General features: G+C 46.0%; 1 protein-coding gene across 3 annotated transcripts in view; it reads left to right on the top strand.

The window, feature by feature from the left end:
- Positions 1-431: 431 nt before the first annotated feature.
- The window catches only part of Smoc1 (SPARC related modular calcium binding 1), a 148,778-nt gene continuing 131,194 nt past the window's right edge, over positions 432-18,015 (top strand). The window contains exon 1 of one of the 3 annotated variants that reach the window (XM_076921820.1): positions 432-785. In XM_076921820.1, the coding sequence (XP_076777935.1) occupies positions 690-785 (96 nt within the window). In that variant the 5' untranslated portion in view covers positions 432-689. The remainder of the gene's footprint in view (positions 786-18,015) is intronic. The other 2 variants (XM_076921821.1, XM_076921819.1) reach the window with 2 other exon arrangements.

Raw genomic sequence — 18,015 nt, 5'->3', positions numbered from 1 at the left:
GGAAACATTTCTCAAGGGCTTTGGGTCATTTGGAAAACGGAGCTATTTTCCCTGCCCGCTTCACGGAGCTGTTGCGACAACTTAAGCCTAGGAACTAACAAATGATAAGTGTGTAAGGCTTCCTTACTATTCAGGTGATCTTTCAGGAGGGACTGAGGCTGCCGGAGCGATCGGAGGTCCCCAGGGAGGACTTTGCTAAGAAAAAGTTACTATTTATCCCAGCCTCTGCTGGAGCCCACTCTGGCCGGGAAGCCAGTGTAGCTCCTAGGTGGGGGGCTGACCACGAACCGCCCCTCTCGTCTCTCTCCCATTGGCTTCCACCTGCCGGAGGGTCGGCTGCTACAGGCCTTTGGACCCGTCAGTCAGCCCCGCCGGGCCCCGCCCCTCCCCTCCCCGGGGTTTATAACGGGAATTCCCATGGCCCGGGCTCCGGCATCCAACCTGCTGTCGCCGCGGCCAGGCCGAGCGCAGCAGGCGCCACGCGCAGAGCACACGCTCGCGCTCCAGCTCCCGGCCTCCGCCGTTCATGACCGTGACCCCCGGACGCAGGCTCCGCCAGCCTCTGCCGCAGGCTCTTCGGCCACTCCCAGCCGCCGCAACCCCCCCGCCCCCCATCAAGTGCTGTGAAGCTAGCCTGAGCCCCCCCCCTGCCCGCTGCCCGCTAGTGGCTGCCCGGCTCGGCTGGCACCATGCTGCCCGCGCGCGTCCGTCTGCTCACGTCCCACTTGCTGCTCGTGTTGGTGCAGCTGTCCCCGGCCGGCGGCCACCGCACCACTGGCCCCAGGGTAAGTGCGTCTCCCGCCTGCGCGCGCCCACCTGCGCTTGGCCGCTCATCTACAGGAGGGGGAAGGGAGGTGTCAGACCTTGTCCTCGACTCTACTGTCTAGTCCCTTGCAGGCCTCTTGAAGAAGTTGCTGAAATAAAATCTCATTGCTCCCCCCTTCCCCGCTTTTTTTTGTGGCGCTGACTCCCACGACCTGTCACCGGTGAGTTTTCTTTCCCGAACTTCTCCGGAGGCTTTTTTTCCTAGACACCCCTCCTCCCTTCCAGAGGGAGCTCGGTGGGAGCTCGGCCTCAGCTGGAGCAAAGCTTCCCTATGTCGCTGTACCAGTCCCCCCGCGCCGGCTTTGGCTTTCTTGGCAGGCAGTGTGTGTGTGTGTGTGTGTGTGTGTGTGTGTGTGTGTAGAGGGGGCGGGGGGGCACTCTGCCTAGAGAGTTTTAGGTTACCCGCGAGCCACACAAGGTCCTTGTGTTGTTGTTGTTTTAAAAAGCAATCGCTGCTCATAAAACCCACAGCAGATAATTTTAATGCCCCCTCCTGCTGGCCTGGCCCAGGAGGAGTGGCAGGGGTGGGGAGCTGTGGAGAAGTTTGGGAGAGCTTCTCCCCTGGGTTGGAGCTGTTGAACCTTGATCTGATTGGAGTTTCTGAACCACATGAAATGTGCCAATTCTGTGCACAGGACGGGTTGTCCAGGGCATTGTAAAACGGGAACCAGCAGCACTGTTCATTTCTGGTCTAGATTATTGTTCTCCCTGCCCCTCCTATTGGTCTAATAAAGAATTTCACTGCCTTAAAAATGTATTTGTTAAACTACCTAGTGGTTCCTTTGGCAAAACGTAAGGGAGGCAATCTCTGGGCAAGGATCAGAGTCAGGAAGCTCAGAAGCTGGATCAGTAGCAGCCTGTCTGCTCCCATCTTGAGAGAACATCCCTGGGAAAATAGCTAGGACTTGACTTCTGAGCAAACCAAGTTGGCTTCTCGACCAAATTGTGCTTTCTTTCCTGGATATCCGCTGGCCCCATTTCCTGGATGGCTAGCCCCATTACCACCTGTTCCCATAGCAGCTTCTTTATTCCTGGTCTTTGCTACCCGGGAATCATCTTTATAGCTGCAGTGTATGGAAGAAAAGCTTTGCAAAACCTGACTTAATGACTACCCAGATGCTGAGCTGATTACATCCGAGCCCACCTATCACTGGGAGATCAGATTTGCAGCCACTTAGGAAAGAAAAGTGTTTGTCCCCGTGTTGGGCCGGCCCGTGCTTTTATGGCCAGATGTGCAACAGCAGCAGTTAAAGGCGGCAGATTAGACCCAGGGTGTGTCATAAATCCTCGACAGCATTCCCAAAGCCGGGGGTAAGTCAGGGCTCCAGGAGCGACTTTTATGGATGCAGATGAGGATGCCTTTTAAATGAAGCTGATGGTTTGATATGAGGACTCAGAGCTCTTAAATTCTGAGGTCAGGCAAGAGAGAGCCACGGTGTTCCCTCCAATAATTAGGAACAGTCAAGACAAAGATGCAGACCAGAGCACCCCGACTGCAATCTGGATGCCCGCCCACAGGAGGGTCGAAAGGAGAGAGGCCCTCCGACAAATGGTGGGGGCCTTGCTTGCTGCTGGGCGAGTATAACGTCTCAACCCATATGGCTTTCCTTCCCTACCTCCTGGAACTGGAAAAAGCAGCTTTTAGGAGAAAGCTTGGACTTTGGGGGAAACAAACTCTTAAGTTTCCTGACAACTTCTTCAGTTTATTAATTTGACAAAAAGTGATGGAAGATAAGTAGTACCTGTAAATGGGCTTGCTTATGTCCCAGCTCGCTCTCTGTCACACACACACACACACACACACACACACACACACACACACACACACACACACGCGCTCGCTCACATTTAAAATGCACTAAAGAAACACTGCTCTTTTAAAAAAGATTATTATTTTTGGTTATGTATGTATATGCATATCTATAGATGAGAATGGGAATTTGAATGTAGGTCCCCTCAGAGGCAAGGGGCGTCAGATCCTCTGTAATTAGGGGTTGCAAGCTGCCCCATACGGGTTCACAGAACTGAACTTGGGTCCTATGAGAGAGCATCAAGTACTTGTAACTACTGAGCCATCTTTCCAGCCAGAAAGCAGCTCTCTTAAGCTTGTGGTCATCTGGTTGCATTTATTTATGAACATTTGGGCTCAGCTTTTTATACAATCTCTTACGAACAAGAAAGGCAGTCTTTTTAGACCCATTTTGGAGATGGGGAAGTGAAACATGGGTCTGAGTGTCTTGTTTGAATCCCGCATAGTGTTATCTGTGGCTCTGGGAGGTTTGCATGGGTTATACTGTGCGCTTCCAGTTAAAGAGAAAGATGATTCCATGAGAAAATTCTAAACCCCAGTGCACCAGGAGAGGTTGCAGAGGAATCTTTCAAATCCATGTTGCTAAAGACTTATGCTTGGGTTTCAACCCTGTCTCAAAAGATACCAGCTTTCTTCTGTAGTTTCTTGGTGGCCCCAGAAATGTGGCTTTGGTCAAGAGCAGCAGAATCATAGGAAGAGCAGAAACATCTGGCTTGTTGCAGAATTCCCTTTGGGCACCCGAGGTCTCCTCTCTTAATCTTTTGAGTGACAGAAGCTTAAGGATTGCCATCTTTCCCAGCTGGCTTTCTAGGAAACTGAGAACATGCCCTTTCGCTTTAACTATCTGACTCACTAATTGAGCTCCCTTGGGGCCTAGACCCCAATCCTTGCCCCCTTTCTGCTTCCTGCCTCCCTTCATAAAATTTCTGACATTTGTTTGACTCTGGAAACCACCAGCTATCAAGTATCAGATTGGAGGTTGTTCTCTGGGAAGCACCTGATGCTCTGAGGTCTGAGCAGCCACTTAGCTATCTGGGGAGCTGGTCAGCGTTCTTCAAATTATATAGCAGGCAGTCATTTCTTTCATCCTGCAGAATTTACTGAAAAATGTTTCAGGGGAGAAAGCGGGAGAGGGAGGGGCTGTCTCGGGCAGATGAAGCCCGAGTGATGCCCAGGCCAAGTGAATAGTCTTTGTTTAATCTTCTATCTGCCCTTGAGGGTAGGGATGGGATAAAGGCTGAGGCTGAGGCCATCTTGTCCACCCATGTATCCCCAGAGCTCAGCATAGGTCCAGGCACCTGGTAGAGATTTACGCTGTTAGTGTTTGTGGAATAAAAACTAGAAAGAGTGCAGATAAGAATGTTTAATGATGATCTTGGAGCAACACTGATGTTTGAGTTAAGACCAGAAGCTGGAAACATTTAAGAAATAATGAGAAAGGATGCATAGTGGTGGTGTACACCTTTAATCCCAGCACTCAGGAGGCAGGTAGGTGGATCTCCATGAGTTTGAGGCCAGCCTGATCTACAGAGTGAGTTTCGGGACAGCCAGGGCTATACAGAGAAACCCTGTCTTGAAAAACAAAACAAAACAAACAAAATAAATGTGAGAAATAGGAGAATATGGGAAAGCTAAGGGTGTGAGTCAGAAACTGAGTTCATAATTATTTTAAGTATATTCTTTGCTCCCCACCCTTTATCAAGGTCTCATGTAATTCTGGATGGCCTGGATCTTGCAGTATAGACCAGGCTGGCCTTGAACTCACAGAGATCTGCCTACCTCTGCCCCAGAATACTGAGATTACCACGGTGCCTGGCAACTCTCTTTGTTCGTTCTCTTAACTCCAGCTCCAACTTCACTCTCCTGGCAGTTGTTGACTTTGTAGTTCTTCTGCAGTGAGCATCTCCTTCCACCGCCGTCATCCCCTGGACACGTCATGCTGATCCCATCATAGAAATGAGGACACTTACAAGCTCCTTGAAGCAGAATAGGAATCTGATTCAGCCTGTTTGTTGGTCAGACTGTAAAACATTGGGTTAGCAGGTACAGATATGCATTCAGCGGTATGGTGGTGTCTGGTCTGGACCCCCTACACCCAGTTATCATTTGAAGTGACTGGCTCACAAGCTGGGCTTTTCATTTCCAGTCGCAGTGACTGTGAGAGGGCTTACTGAGGGCGGAAGAGGATGAGTGAGCATCTTATATGGGGCTTTACCTCCACCCTAAACCTCCGTTTTTAACTCCTGTTTGTCAAAAGTAAAACAGCTTCTGGGGCTGGTTCCTCCCATCAAACTGTCCTACATCAGTGTCTGGACTAGGGTCTTTGCTCTACTTAGATGTTCTTCCTGTTGCCCAACCCTTCTTCTCATGCAGGAAAGTTCACCTGACATGCTGCTCAAGGGTTAAGATGAGAACTTGATTTAAACATTTTGGTAGAACTGTTATGCGACACTTAAAGAAACCAAATGGAGGGGGTTGGGGGAAGGAACCCGCCTCTAAGAAGTGCTAGGCACCATGGCCAATTTGCTATCATCTTGTCTCTGAAGTTGAGGACTTACATTTGGTGCAGCCTAGAAATTCTATTCCTAGGCATGTGCATCTTGGAGAAGTTCAGGCCAGGCAGGATACAACTGTGTGCCACTGTGCTGTTTTCTCCACAAGCTTGGAAGGAGCCCAGCTGCCCATTAGTGGGAGGACAGATGAACAAACTGGAAGGAATTCACACTGTGAAAAAGTCTACTTGGACCAAACATAGGAGCAATGGCTCCATGTAAGATGTTTGGAGATGGTTCAGTGGTTAAAGTGCTTGCTATGTAAATATGAGGACTTGAGTTCAAATCCCCAGAACCCACATTAAGCCAGGTTTGGCACTGTATGTATGTAATTCCAGTATTTCTATGAAGAGATGGAAGATAGTCATGGGAGAATCCCTAGAAGCTCTTGATCCAGTTACTGAGGCATCTGTAGTGGCGAAACAACAAAGAGACCCTGTCCCCCACCCCCAAAATGAGGTGGAAGATGAGGACTGACAATTGAAGTTGGCCTCTGACCTCAACGTGTGCATCTGCACTCACACTCATGGACACACATGTGGATTTGGTCTAACACTTGTATTATGTTAATTGAGTCCCCCAAATTGCACGGAGAAACCATATGTGATGATCTGCATGTAAGACACTGAGGGTCCCTGTCCCCAGTTGGTTCTGATTGATAAATAAAGTTGCTGGTGGCCAGTGTCTGGGCAGGGAGACAGAGGCGGGACTTGAGGATTCACGGGCAAGGGGACTGAGGATGGAGAACTGCCATGCCAGGAAGAAGAATGATCAGTCCTGAGAAGTGTAGGACAGAGAGACTGCCAACATGTAAGAGGGATGGTGACCCAGGAGGGCTGTGGGCCTGGGTCCAGGGCAGCCAGGATGGAATATAGGTTTTAGTAAGTAATAATTCAGGAATATCGGAGGGGGGAGTGCTAGCTTTGTGGAGGTTTGTAGTGGCCTAGCCATTGAGCTGCTTAATGCAAATTAAATATATGAATATAAGGGTGTGTGTGTGTGTGTGTGTGTGTGTGTGTGTTTCATTCGGGAACTCAGAACACTGAGATGGGCAGCAAGGAATGCATGCCACTGGCAGGGCGATTTGAGCAGGATTGATTGCCCATTGCAACACACACATTGCATTCACACACATCGCTCACGTACACACACCCATGCCATGCCCATACACACAAAGGTGAAAGTTGATGACTCTCAGCAAAGCAATATTAAAGAAAAGAAACATACCAAAGGAGGCAGTGTGACATCTTTTATCTGTTCCTCTAATAAAACTAGCTAAAACAGAAACTCAAAGCAACATGGATGCTTGGAATGACGACAGGGTGGAAGGTGAGGTTGCTGGGGAAACTGTATGGTCAGCTTCAGTACATTTAGGGAGAAGAAGAGACGGTGGCTCCAGCTTTTTGTCCATTGTTAAAGTTCTAAAAGCTGATTAAGTAAAACGTAAAATGAGCCCCACACAAATCAGAGAATGTCAAACTAAGAACTATGATTAATTCAATTCTTTGTACCTGAGGTCAAATGCGAGTTCCCAGGGGGCCGGGGGGCTCCTTCCTTCCTTCTGTTTCTCTCTCTTCTTCCAGATGTGTCCTTATCTAATTCATCCCACTAGGAAGTGAGTATTATCATTGATTTAGTTCTTAGCTGAAAAGGTCTAGGTCCAGGCACAAATGTAGATATCAGTTGGCCTAGCCAAGGATAATTTTGTGTAGGGGAAAAATGTCTTTAAAGTGTAATTTTTTTTTAGTAACGTATAAATTTATAGAAGATGTCATCTGCTTCGTTTGGTATGTAGGTTAGGATAGGTCCTAACCACAAGCATATATGCTCTTTAGTTCAGCTGAGTATAGCTGTCTCCTAGCTGGTGTAGCTCCTGAGCTCCTCTCTGTGCTGTGGAAGTGGGAGGACTGTTTCTTTTTTGACTGGGGCCTTGGGTCCCACCTCCTCCCTCCACGTTCCTGGGGCTCGGGTGGGTGTAGAGCCCTGTGTATAGCAGGTACAGGGTGGCCTTTCTCTCCAGACCACATAGAGATTTATTGTTCAGGCGGCCAAGTTCTGGCATGGCTGCCAGTGGTGAGGCCTGTCAGTGTGGAAGGGCCCCTCCTTCTGTGTTTGTCACTGAGCTGTTTGGAAGAGGACAAGGGTTGAGTTGCTGAGGAGAAATCGATCAGAGCTGCCGTGAAGCCTGCCAAACAGGGTTAGCATTGTGCACGGTACGTGCTCTGCACAGCTGTGAGTCACCAGGGGGATGAGAGAATTGGGTCTCCAGGAGCGCTTCCAGCCATTCCCACGAAGACCCACAGGTCATTCTAGCAACGAATTGCTTTTTCCTTTGCTCTGACATCATTCCAAACTCAATTGCTAGGTCACAAAATAATCTTCCCTGTGGCCACCGCCTTAGCTTATTAAAGGTCTGGAGCTCTGCGGATTTTTTCAACGTTCCCTTGGTTGGTTTCTGCTTTCCTTTCACAGGGCCAGTGTGGGGCACCCTCCACTCAGGAGGGAAGGCAGCTCTGGTCTCAGTGGAGATTTCCCCAGTTAACCAGGCTATATGTCAGGTGACTCGGATACCTCGTGTCTCTGAGCAACCTTGCTCTCCTATAAATAACCAGTGTACATGTGAAAGACGTAGAAGGCAGGGAGTAGTGGTGATGGTGGTGGTGGTGGTGGTGGAAGCTCATGCCTTTAACTCCCAACACTCAAATGGCAGAGACAGGCAGATCTCTAAGTTTGAGGCCAGCCTGGTCTACAGAGTGAGTTCCAGGACAGCCAAGGCTACACAGAAACCCTGTTTGGGGTGGGGTGGGAGGAGAAAATAAAATAAAAACCTGGAAGCAAATGTCTCATCCTCTTTCAGGAGCCATTAAGAGCTTTAGTTTGTATATCCCCAGGGAAGCATAGGACTTTGCCATCCTTCTCCAGTTCCATGTTAGAATGTTGCTGGGCCCAGTTGTGTAGATAATGGCAACTGTTAAGGGTCAGAGAGTGCAGTGGCGGTATGACACCCAGGTCTATCGCACTGGACCCCATCCTCTGACTCCACATTCTTCATGCCCCACTTTCCTCAGGGTTTCATAAGCCCTGGAGGGGAGTGTTTGTTTTTGAGGCAGTGTCTCCTGTAACCCAGGCTTTTCATGAATGCCCGTTCTATCTAAGGCTAGCATTGAGTTCTATACATCTTTACCCCAAGTGCTGGAATTACAGGCACGTACAACTATACTTGGTTCAAGAATCCATTTTCTTGCCCATTTCAGCTTCTGGAAGCCGCTCACAGTCTTTGGTTCTTGGTTCCTTCCATCTTCAAAATCATCATTGGTAGTCAAGTTCTTACTGGGCCATCTTGCTGATCTGCTGACTCCTGCTGTTTAAGGAAGGACCTCGTGATAGTATCAGGTTCCCTTGCATGATGCAGACTAATCAGGGCCACCCAATTAGCAACCTTAATTTTTTGCCACATAACATAGAGGTATCAGCATTAGAATATGGGTGTCTTGGATGGGGCTTTGTACTGGCTGGTTTTATGTGTCAACTTGACACAAACTGGAGTTATCACAGAGAAAGGAGCCTCCCTTAAGAAAATGCCTCCATGAGATCCAACTAAGGCATTTTCTCAATTAGTGATCAATGGGGGAGGGCCCAGCCCATTGTGGGTGATGTTATGCCTGGGCCGGTGGTCCTAGGTTCTGTAAGAAAGCAAGCTGAGCAAGCCAGGGGAAGCAATCCAGTAAGCAGCATCCCTCCATGGCCTCTGCATCAGCTCCTGACTCCAAGTTTTTGCCCTGTGTGAGTTCCAGTCCTGACTTCCTTTGGTGATTGATGAACAGCAGTGTGGAAGTGTAAGCTGAATCAACCCTTTTCTCCCCAACTTGCTTCTGGTCATGATGTTTTGTGCAGGAATAGAAACCCTGACTAAGTCAGGCTTGTTCTGCCTGCTACACTCATTAAGGGTCTAGTACGGCTCCTGGCCCTTGGAAAGCACACAGTAAATGAAGTTGTTATTGTGGTCGGTGTCTGCAATCTCTTTTCAAGTAGAAGTCCCTTATGGTAAAATTGCTTTTTTTTTTTTTTATGGACTCCACCTTGCCCAAGAGCAGGTGCTTAGTGAATGTTTATTAAATAATGGAATTTTCAATAAATGTGGATGGTTTCTTTTTTTTTTTATAAAGATATATTGGACAATAAAAAAAAAGTAAAATGCAAGCCAGAATATACGACTCTATTTGAGCAAAAAGAGAAAGTCAGTTCACGTAAGAAGAGTTGGTGGGCTGTATTTTGCTGGAAGTGTATTTTGATGGAACATCACGGGGATGTTCTATCTATGCCATGCATTTTAGCAGCCATTAAAACTGTTTTATGTACAATAGCATCTTTCAGTCCTACAGTAAAATAATACAAATTAAAACAGACATGGGCATGGATCCCCAGGCCACTTACCTGCAGCCTCCTCTAAATGCTGCAGAGTCTTTTTGTTTTCTCAGAAGGCTATCCTCAGGAGAGTCTCAACCTGTGGCGTCTCTTCCCACTACAGCTGCTGACTATCTTCCTCCTGCACAACAGAGGCCCCTGAGCTCATGGCAGGTGCAGCAGCAGCGTCTGTGTCCCTCGTATGCCTTGTGGCAAGTTGAGGCGAGACTGATTCATGGATAACCTGCAGAATCAGTCTACATCATGGTTGGCCATGTCAGTCAGGCCTGCTTTCTAAGGGGAGGAACTATTAGCACCAAGCCTTCTGCTCATTTTGAGTAGGCTTTGAACCGACTCTGTTTTCAATTAACCCCAGCAGGACAGAACTATAAAAATTATTTATTGCCACTGGTGGGAATATAAATTAGTACAATCACTTTGTAGAAGTTGCACACACTTCTCAACCTTGCAGTTCTTCCCTGTTACATGCCCTAGAAAAATGCCCTTAAATTGTATGAAGAGATGTGTTCAAGGATGTTCACACTAGCGTTTGGTGACGGCATAACATTGGAAAGTAGCTAAATGACTATCAATAAAAGATTAGAAACATAATTTATGGTATATCCAAATGGACTATTACATAGCACCAAACATGGACTCTTTAATGATTAAATCAATTAATTTTATTATTTAAAAAAGAGAGACCCGGGCGGTGGTGGCGCACGCCTTTAATCCCAGCACTTGGGAGGCAGAGGCAGGTGGATTTCTGAGTTCGAGGCCAGCCTGGTCTACAGAGTGAGTTCCAGGACAGCCAGGGCTACACAGAGAAACCCTGTCTCAAAAGAGAGAGAGAGAGAGAGAGAGAGAGAGAGAGAGAGAGAACAAAAGTACGTTGAAGAAGAATACATAGTCTAGGCTACTAGTTATATGAAGGTTGTTAAGGTTAAAGGTATGTGAAAAGACACACATTGTTTAGGGGAATACATAGATGTGAAAATATATGGGAAAATTAAGGATAATTACAATATAAAGGTTATTTTAATGACTCTCTAGGGTGAGAGGGTAAGGCAGGAGAGGGATACATTGGTGGGACATAAATGTGCAAGGACTTGGTAATGTTTTTTGTTTGTTTGTAACTGGGTGAAAGCACATAGGTTTTAAAGTTCCCTTTGCATATGTTCAATAATACATAGGAAAGTTCACAAAAGATTACAATGCATTAGATCGACCACAAGAAAGTTTGTTTTGATTTTTAAAAAATAGCTTAGGAGTATTTTTTGTCTGTGTGTGTGCATGCATGCATGCGTGCAGGCCTGTATGTGTGTGTGTGTGTGTGTGTGTGTGTGTCTGTATGTGCAGAGTGAATGCATATGTGCATTTGTGTGTGGGAGGGCGTGACACATGTGGAAGTCAGAGGGCAGCCTTGGGTGCTGGTTTTTCCTTTTCTCCTTGAGACAGGGTCTCTTATTGATCACCACTGTGTACATCTCATCTAGTTGTAGGAGCAGTGAATTCCAGATTCAGCAACTCTACTTTGGCTGCCTTTTACATAGGTCCTGGGAATCTAAACTCAGGTCCTCATACATACACAGCAAGTGAACCATCTCCCCAACTCCACAAATGAACAAATGAAAGGGTTGCTTCTTTGAGGGACTGGCAGCTATGTAGTGGGGAGCATGCCTCATCTTTTCAGAAGGAATATACATCTAAATGTAAAACCCTTTTTTACTATATCTGCTGCCCGCTCCCTCCTGTCTGCCTGAGACCCCGAGACCATGGCTCTGACCCAGAGCTCTGGGCAGGTGCCTTACAGAGTTGGTGCCTCTCCCTGATTGCTCCAGGTGTCTGCTCTTCTGTTGACTTGCTCTCTCTGGATGATTATGAAGGAGTCAGTTTTTCAATTTAGTTTAGGAACTTCAAAGTTAGCAAGTAAGAATTCGAAATATCCAGTGAAATTTAAATTTCAGAAAAAAAAAAACCCAACAGATAGCATTTTAATGAAAGTGTCCTAGTCACTGTTCTGTTGCTGTGAAGAGACATCATGGCCACCAATCCATTATCATCATGGTAGGGAACATGGCAGTAAGCAGGCAGGTACAGGGTAGGTACTGGAGAAGTACCTACCTGATCCCCAAGGAGAGATGTGGGTAGGTGGCTGTCCTGGCATGGGCTTTTGAAACCTCAGAGCTCACCTCCAGTGACACAGTGATATACTTCCTCCAACAAGGCCATACCTTCTAATCCTTTTAATCCTTTCAAATGGTGTCACTCCCTTGTGATTTGTCATCAAATATATGAGCATATGGGGGTGGGGTTCTTAGTCAAACCATGACAGTAAAGAATGACCAAAATAAAAATTATTCATTATTTATTTGAATTCAAATTTAATTGGATATCTACAGTAACAAAAAAAATCCACATTAGTTTGTTTTGTGATTTCTCTGCCTACCTTTTTCTTGATTCTTACCATAAGTATAGTTATTATCATCATTATTATTATTATTATTTTTAATTACTATTGCAGTACTGGTGATTGAGCTTAGCATCTCATACATTCTGGGTGAGCACTTTACCACTGAGTTATATCCCCAATCCAGTATATTTTAATATTAAAGAGATTAATATGTTTTTCTATAAGATCTGAGGAATATCTGTGTTAGGACATTTTATAGCAAACAGTTGTTTGCGCTATGAAAACTTCCCGTTCTTTTGTAACTAGTTCATCATTGAGAGTCTCTGGTGCCCTTTATTAAGATCAGAGAAATTAGGACAAATACGTTTTTAAAGACTTGGATTACATCACTGACAAATACTATATTATTCATGGTCCATCTATCAGTGTTTACTCTACACTTAACTGGTATTCTTCTGTGTACTAAGTTCCTTATTACAACCCTTTGGAGTGTGCCTGGCCTGTATTTCAAAATTTCTCAGTAGCATTTGAAAAGAAGGTGTGTCATGTCAGCTATAAGCACTCTGGGAAGGTTCTTATTTGGTAAAAATTTATGTGAAAAGTGTGACTTGGTAAGCTGGTTGTCCTGGTAATAATAACATTAGGACTTTGGCAAAGAATTTGGATTTTTGGCTTGGTTTTGGGTCCTTTTCATTCATGAGAGAAACTTTTTTTTTTTCCAATCAAGAAAACCTCTAAGTATACTTAAAGAAGGTAGTGTAATGGAGTCCCATGGAATCCCACCCAGCGACGATATGAACAGCTCAGGGCCAGTCTTCTTCCTGCCATCATGTTCCTAGTCCCCTCTTCAGATTCTTTTGAAGTAAATTTGGCATTGCATTTTATCCTCGGTAAATATTTTCACTGACTTGATCACACAGGCAACGATCAATTCTGCAATGTTCTGTTACTAGGCTGGGTGGGATGAACTCACATCCAAATTACAATATTGTGTATTTACAATGAGGTTGCTGGGATGTAAGCCTACAGGAAGGCATACCTTTATGGGATTGTTGGAATCTAAGCCCTCTTGCATACCTTTAAAAGATTAGGATCCATTAACAAAATCTAATCACAGAAGCATACATATCACAAAGATTATCAACAGTTCTTTAGCATAATCTAAACAATCAGCATTCAGATTGCCACAATTATTTCAAAACATTTTTTTTTTCTGTTTGTTTGAATCGGGATCTGAATTAGAGCCACATGTGACCAGTGGCTCCATCTTTTAAATAGTCTTTGATCTATGGGTTCCTGTGTGGCTCCTTCCTTCCTTTGTAACATGTTTGTTGAATAGCAGAGGTCTTTTTTTTTTTCTTTCTTTCTTTCTTTTTTTTTTACCTTAGGTTTACTGCGTGCATTCCCAGTGTGTTCTGTATTTATTTGTTTTATTATTTTTGATCTTTCGAGTCAGAGTCTTGCTATGTAACCCTTGCTCCTGCTGGCTACAACTGGCTGTGCTTGCTGGCTGTGAACCTCCTGCCTCTGCATCCATAGTGCTGGGATTACAGATGTGAGCCAATGCACCCAGCTTCCCATCGTGTTTTAAATATGCCTCTTTATCTTTTTTGTTACTTGTAAAATGGCAGATCTGTAGGCTTAACCAGATACAGACAGGTTGGCTAAGTGTTTGGGGGAGTTGGTGTGCATTTCCCCCAGGAGGCATTTAATGTCTGTGCCACCCCTGTGCCACCCACCCCTGTGCCATCCACCATCACTGATAGACCTGCATTTAGTGTCTTTTAAAGATATTGGAACAGGCTGTAGAGAACTGGGTTTCTGGTTTTGTGTATTGCTGATGTCACTTTGACATGGATTCATGGAGGGACAGGGGGGCTTGGTGCTGTTACTCCCTTCTTAGTGCTTTAGATGGATGGGTTATATGTGACCACAAAACTGCAAGCTGTGTCCCAAGATTGGCTGTGGAAAGGAAGCCTCCTGACTTTTGGGGGGAAACTGAGGGAGTGTGAGGAAGTGAGTTGCGGTACTCTCTGTTGTGAACAGGGAGGACTCTAAGGTCTAAGTAGACCAGCTTGTGAGACCTTGGGTTGGTTTGTGGGAATTTATGCTCCAAGGAACAGACCACAGTTTTCTGAGCTGGCTTAAATGGTACAGGCGATTCACAGCTGAGCTGACAGAAGGCATTGAGGTGTGATGGGCTGAACTGTCTTCTGCAAATTCATTCACTGAAGCCTAGTCCCCCAGTATCAGAATGTGCATATTTGGAAATAGGGCCTTTTAATTTAATTTTTATTTTAAATTTGCATAGTTTGATATTAAACTATATTTAGAAACTTGACATATTACCACAATAATATGAAGGATATTTATTTAATATTAATATTTTTATGTATCAGTGAAAATGAATCTAAGTAAAATAAAATTTAAAAAATGACAGAGGAACTTAACCAAGTTAATTATGATAAAATAAGGTTCTTAAGGTAAACTGAGGCTGTTTAACCAGACCCTCCTCTAATCTGACTGGAGTTCTTACAAGAAGGGGTCAGTGGCTGGGGATATAACTCAGCTGATGGAGTAGTGTTTGTCTAGCTACAATTGGATCTTCAGGCATGACAGCCCATTCCTATAATCCCAGTATTCACACGGAGGATCTGAGATACCCTGGCAGCATCAAGTTCAAGGCCAGCCTTGGATACAAAAGGAAGAGGAGGAGGAAGAGAAGGAGGAAGAAGAGGAAGAGGAGAAAGAGGAGATGACACATGGACAGCAGGGCCACAAAAACCCTATAAAGGGGCAGCCAGTGGGCAGCTTTCTGTAAGTGAAAGAGAGATGTGTCTGGAAGCCAACCTTCATCTTGGACTTTTAGCATCCGGTACTGAGGGGAAGTAGTTTTCTGCCGTTAAAGCCGCCCCAGCTATGGCCTTTTGTTCTGGCAGCCCTAGCTGACTAGCACAGTGCTTTAAGGTTTGTTTACTCCAGTGGTTCCAGAGTGACATCCAATACTCTGGGGCCTTTCTTTCTCCCTTCCCTGCCTTCTGTGGAGCCTGTTTAATCCCGAGTCCAGCATTTCTCGTGGCTGCTAGTCATGGTGAGAGGTTGGGAAGGGATGCTTGGGCCACAAGCACAGTGTGTAGTTGGGTTTTTACATATAAAATGTAGAGTTCTGTGGGCAGGGAGGGTGGGGAGAAATGCATTAGACACTGGTGGTAAGGGCCAGATAAAAGGGCTATTCTCAAAGTGCAGGCAGTCCCTTCACCAATTAAATGACCTTCGAGGTTAGTTCCAGTGTAGACATTTCAATAGAAAAAAAGAAATGTTCAAAGGCTTTGAACACTTTTAGAGTGCAATAGGTGGGTCATGTGAAGATCATCCCAGAAGTCCTGTAGCAATGAAATCATAGTCACAAAAGTCCATAATTGGAGGGGCCTCACCGATAGTTTCCCTTGTTGGCAGGAGGCTAAGGACCACCCTGAACACTCAGGGCTAGTTAGGGCCAGAACTCAGCACTGATACCCTCACCGCCACACTCCATTGCTCTGTCCACAACTCTTCCTTTCCAAGATGCCCTGGAACACTTAGAAAGTGGATGCGTTCCAGCTAAGGGGAGGAAATAGCTTGAATTTTTATGGGAGATTGTGTTTCTGGGTTGCCTTTGGCGAGTTCAGCAGTTTCCAGTGGTGGGGGGACATGTGGCCCAAACCTCAGGATGCATGGAATCTTCACCATCTCTGCCACCTGGCTCCGCAAGCGGTTTCAACCCTCTTACCTCCCTCAGAGGGGAGAGTTGCTGGTTTCTCTGCAAACACTGGAGGGTTCAGTTAGGAGCAGCTCGGGCAAGAGGCCAGCAACACAATTTGAATAAAGCAAAAAGTGGGTCTTGGTGTCGGTCTCAGAGAGCTTGTTTATAGCCAGGAGGTGGGTACAGACACAGCCCAGCCTGATCTGGGATGACAACACCGCAGGGGCTGTGCTTGGGACTTGGCATCGTGGCTTCATGAGAGGCCGTTAAAACAAATCACTATCCTTGTTGAGGCTGGGAAGGAAACCCTTGTTTTCTTGTGGAGGGTCTGGAAGTGTCTGGGCTCCCTTCTGGGGGCTCTTCTTGCCTCTCAGGCAGTGGCTTCAGAAAATCCTAAAGTCAGGGACTGAACAGCCAAGACTCATTACTGTCATCCTTCTTGTCCTCTCTCTGCTTCTGAGGACCACACACAGCTTCTCAATAGTGTGATGTTACATTTGACGGGACATACAGACCCATTTGTCTGTGGCCGATTCCAGGTGGCTCGTCTTTTCTTAAACCTGCACTGGCACAGAGAAGGAAATGTACCTCTTCTCTCATGGCTGTGCGTCAGGGCAGCCTGAGCCTTGGCTCTTGGCTTGGCCTCTGGCTTTCCAGCCCCTCAGAAAGCAGTGGAACAGTGTGTTGAGGCCAAAGTGACCTGGGATTTATTAGGTCACAGCTATGCTGTTTTTCAGTGGTATGCTTTTGGGTAGAGTAATGGAACTCTAAGCCCCACCTTCCTTATCTGTAAGTGGAAGATATTACTTGCTGCATTGGGTCATTGTGAACTCAAATGGAGTCATGGCTGGGTGCTCAGGAAGTGTTAACTATTCATAAAAATGATGGATGAAGCCAAAACAAGTCATCTTCATGAAAATTCCTTTTTTTTTTTAAACATTTTGTTTTCTTTTTTGGCCCCTGCCCCTCAGAGATATAGCATCTGTGGTTCTATTATCTTTTGCTTAAAACAAATTCACCGGGGGTGTGTGTGTATGTGTGTGTGGTGTGTGTGTGGTGTGTGTGCATGTGGTGTGTGTATGTGTGTGTGTATGTGTGGTGTGTGTGTGGTGTGTGTATGTGTGTGTATGTATGTGTGTGTGGTGTGTATGTGTTGTGGTGTGTGTATGTGTGATATTTGTGTGTATGTGTGTGGTGTGTGTATGTGTGTGTGATATTTGTGTGTGTGGTATGTGTATGTGAGTGTGTGTGCGCACACTTGTGTCTGAGTGTGCCTGTGCATGTGGAGCTCACAGGTCACTGTCCCAGGATCTTCTGCAATTTTTTTTGAGACTCTCACTGAAACAGAGGCTTACTGAATGGCTAAGCTGGCTGAATAGAAGTCTCTGGAGATCCTTCAGTCTCTGGCCCCTCAGTGCTGGATTATAGGCCTGCAACCTCACTCCTAACTTTATTGAAATTCAAACCTGGTACCACATGTTTGCCCAGGGCCATGCACTTGCTCAGTTTCCTCTCAGGGAAGGGTTTGTTAACGCTCTGAGATGTCTCAAAGGTTCACATTTCTCTCTGCTGATAATGCAAAGGGATTTTTATCTGGAATCACCACGGGAGCCTGGTATGGCAAATTCTGGTCCTGTTCATACAATTGGTCTATTACAGTTTAAATTTTCTTACCACAATGGCTGCTATGGAGGTTGGTCTCTGTCTGTCTCTGTCTCTCTCTTTCTCTCTCTCTGCCTTTGTGAACTGAGATTCCCTTCACCTGCCTCTCTGTCTCTCCAGTTTTGGGGCCAGTGGTTCACCCTAAGACCTCCTCCCTTCTCTGGAAGATCTAAGAAGGGTTGCTGGGTTTCAGTTCATTCAGACTCTTCCTTGTTGCTAGGGAAGAGTGGAGACCTTAAAGCTCCTTTCATGGTCACCACGCCCACTTTATTGATCCAGTGGAGAGAGGGATTAGCAGTGAACCTCGGAGAGGTCTTCCCAGTTGCTGCTCAGGGCTGTGCTTTGCAGAGGTTGTCAGTATGGAGGGAGTTAAGGAGAAGAGCTGGGAAGATCAGCTGCTCCTAGTGCCAGCAGAAGCTGCCATGGAACTCCGTGCTCCCCCCCGGGACAGAAATTATGATCCACTTATTTTCTCCATGTTGAAGCACAGGACTGGGGTTTACTGTCATTTGAATCAGACTCTGCAAACGCCTACTGAACTGTGTGTGAGCCAGTGCTCTAGCTCCCAACTCCTCAGGGTAACATGTAAATAAAGATACATGTAAAT

The sequence above is a fragment of the Arvicanthis niloticus genome, chromosome 23, assembly GCF_011762505.2.
Source record: "Arvicanthis niloticus isolate mArvNil1 chromosome 23, mArvNil1.pat.X, whole genome shotgun sequence".
NCBI classification, from domain to species: Eukaryota; Metazoa; Chordata; class Mammalia; order Rodentia; family Muridae; genus Arvicanthis; species Arvicanthis niloticus.
This window is presented reverse-complemented; position numbering and strand designations above follow the sequence as displayed.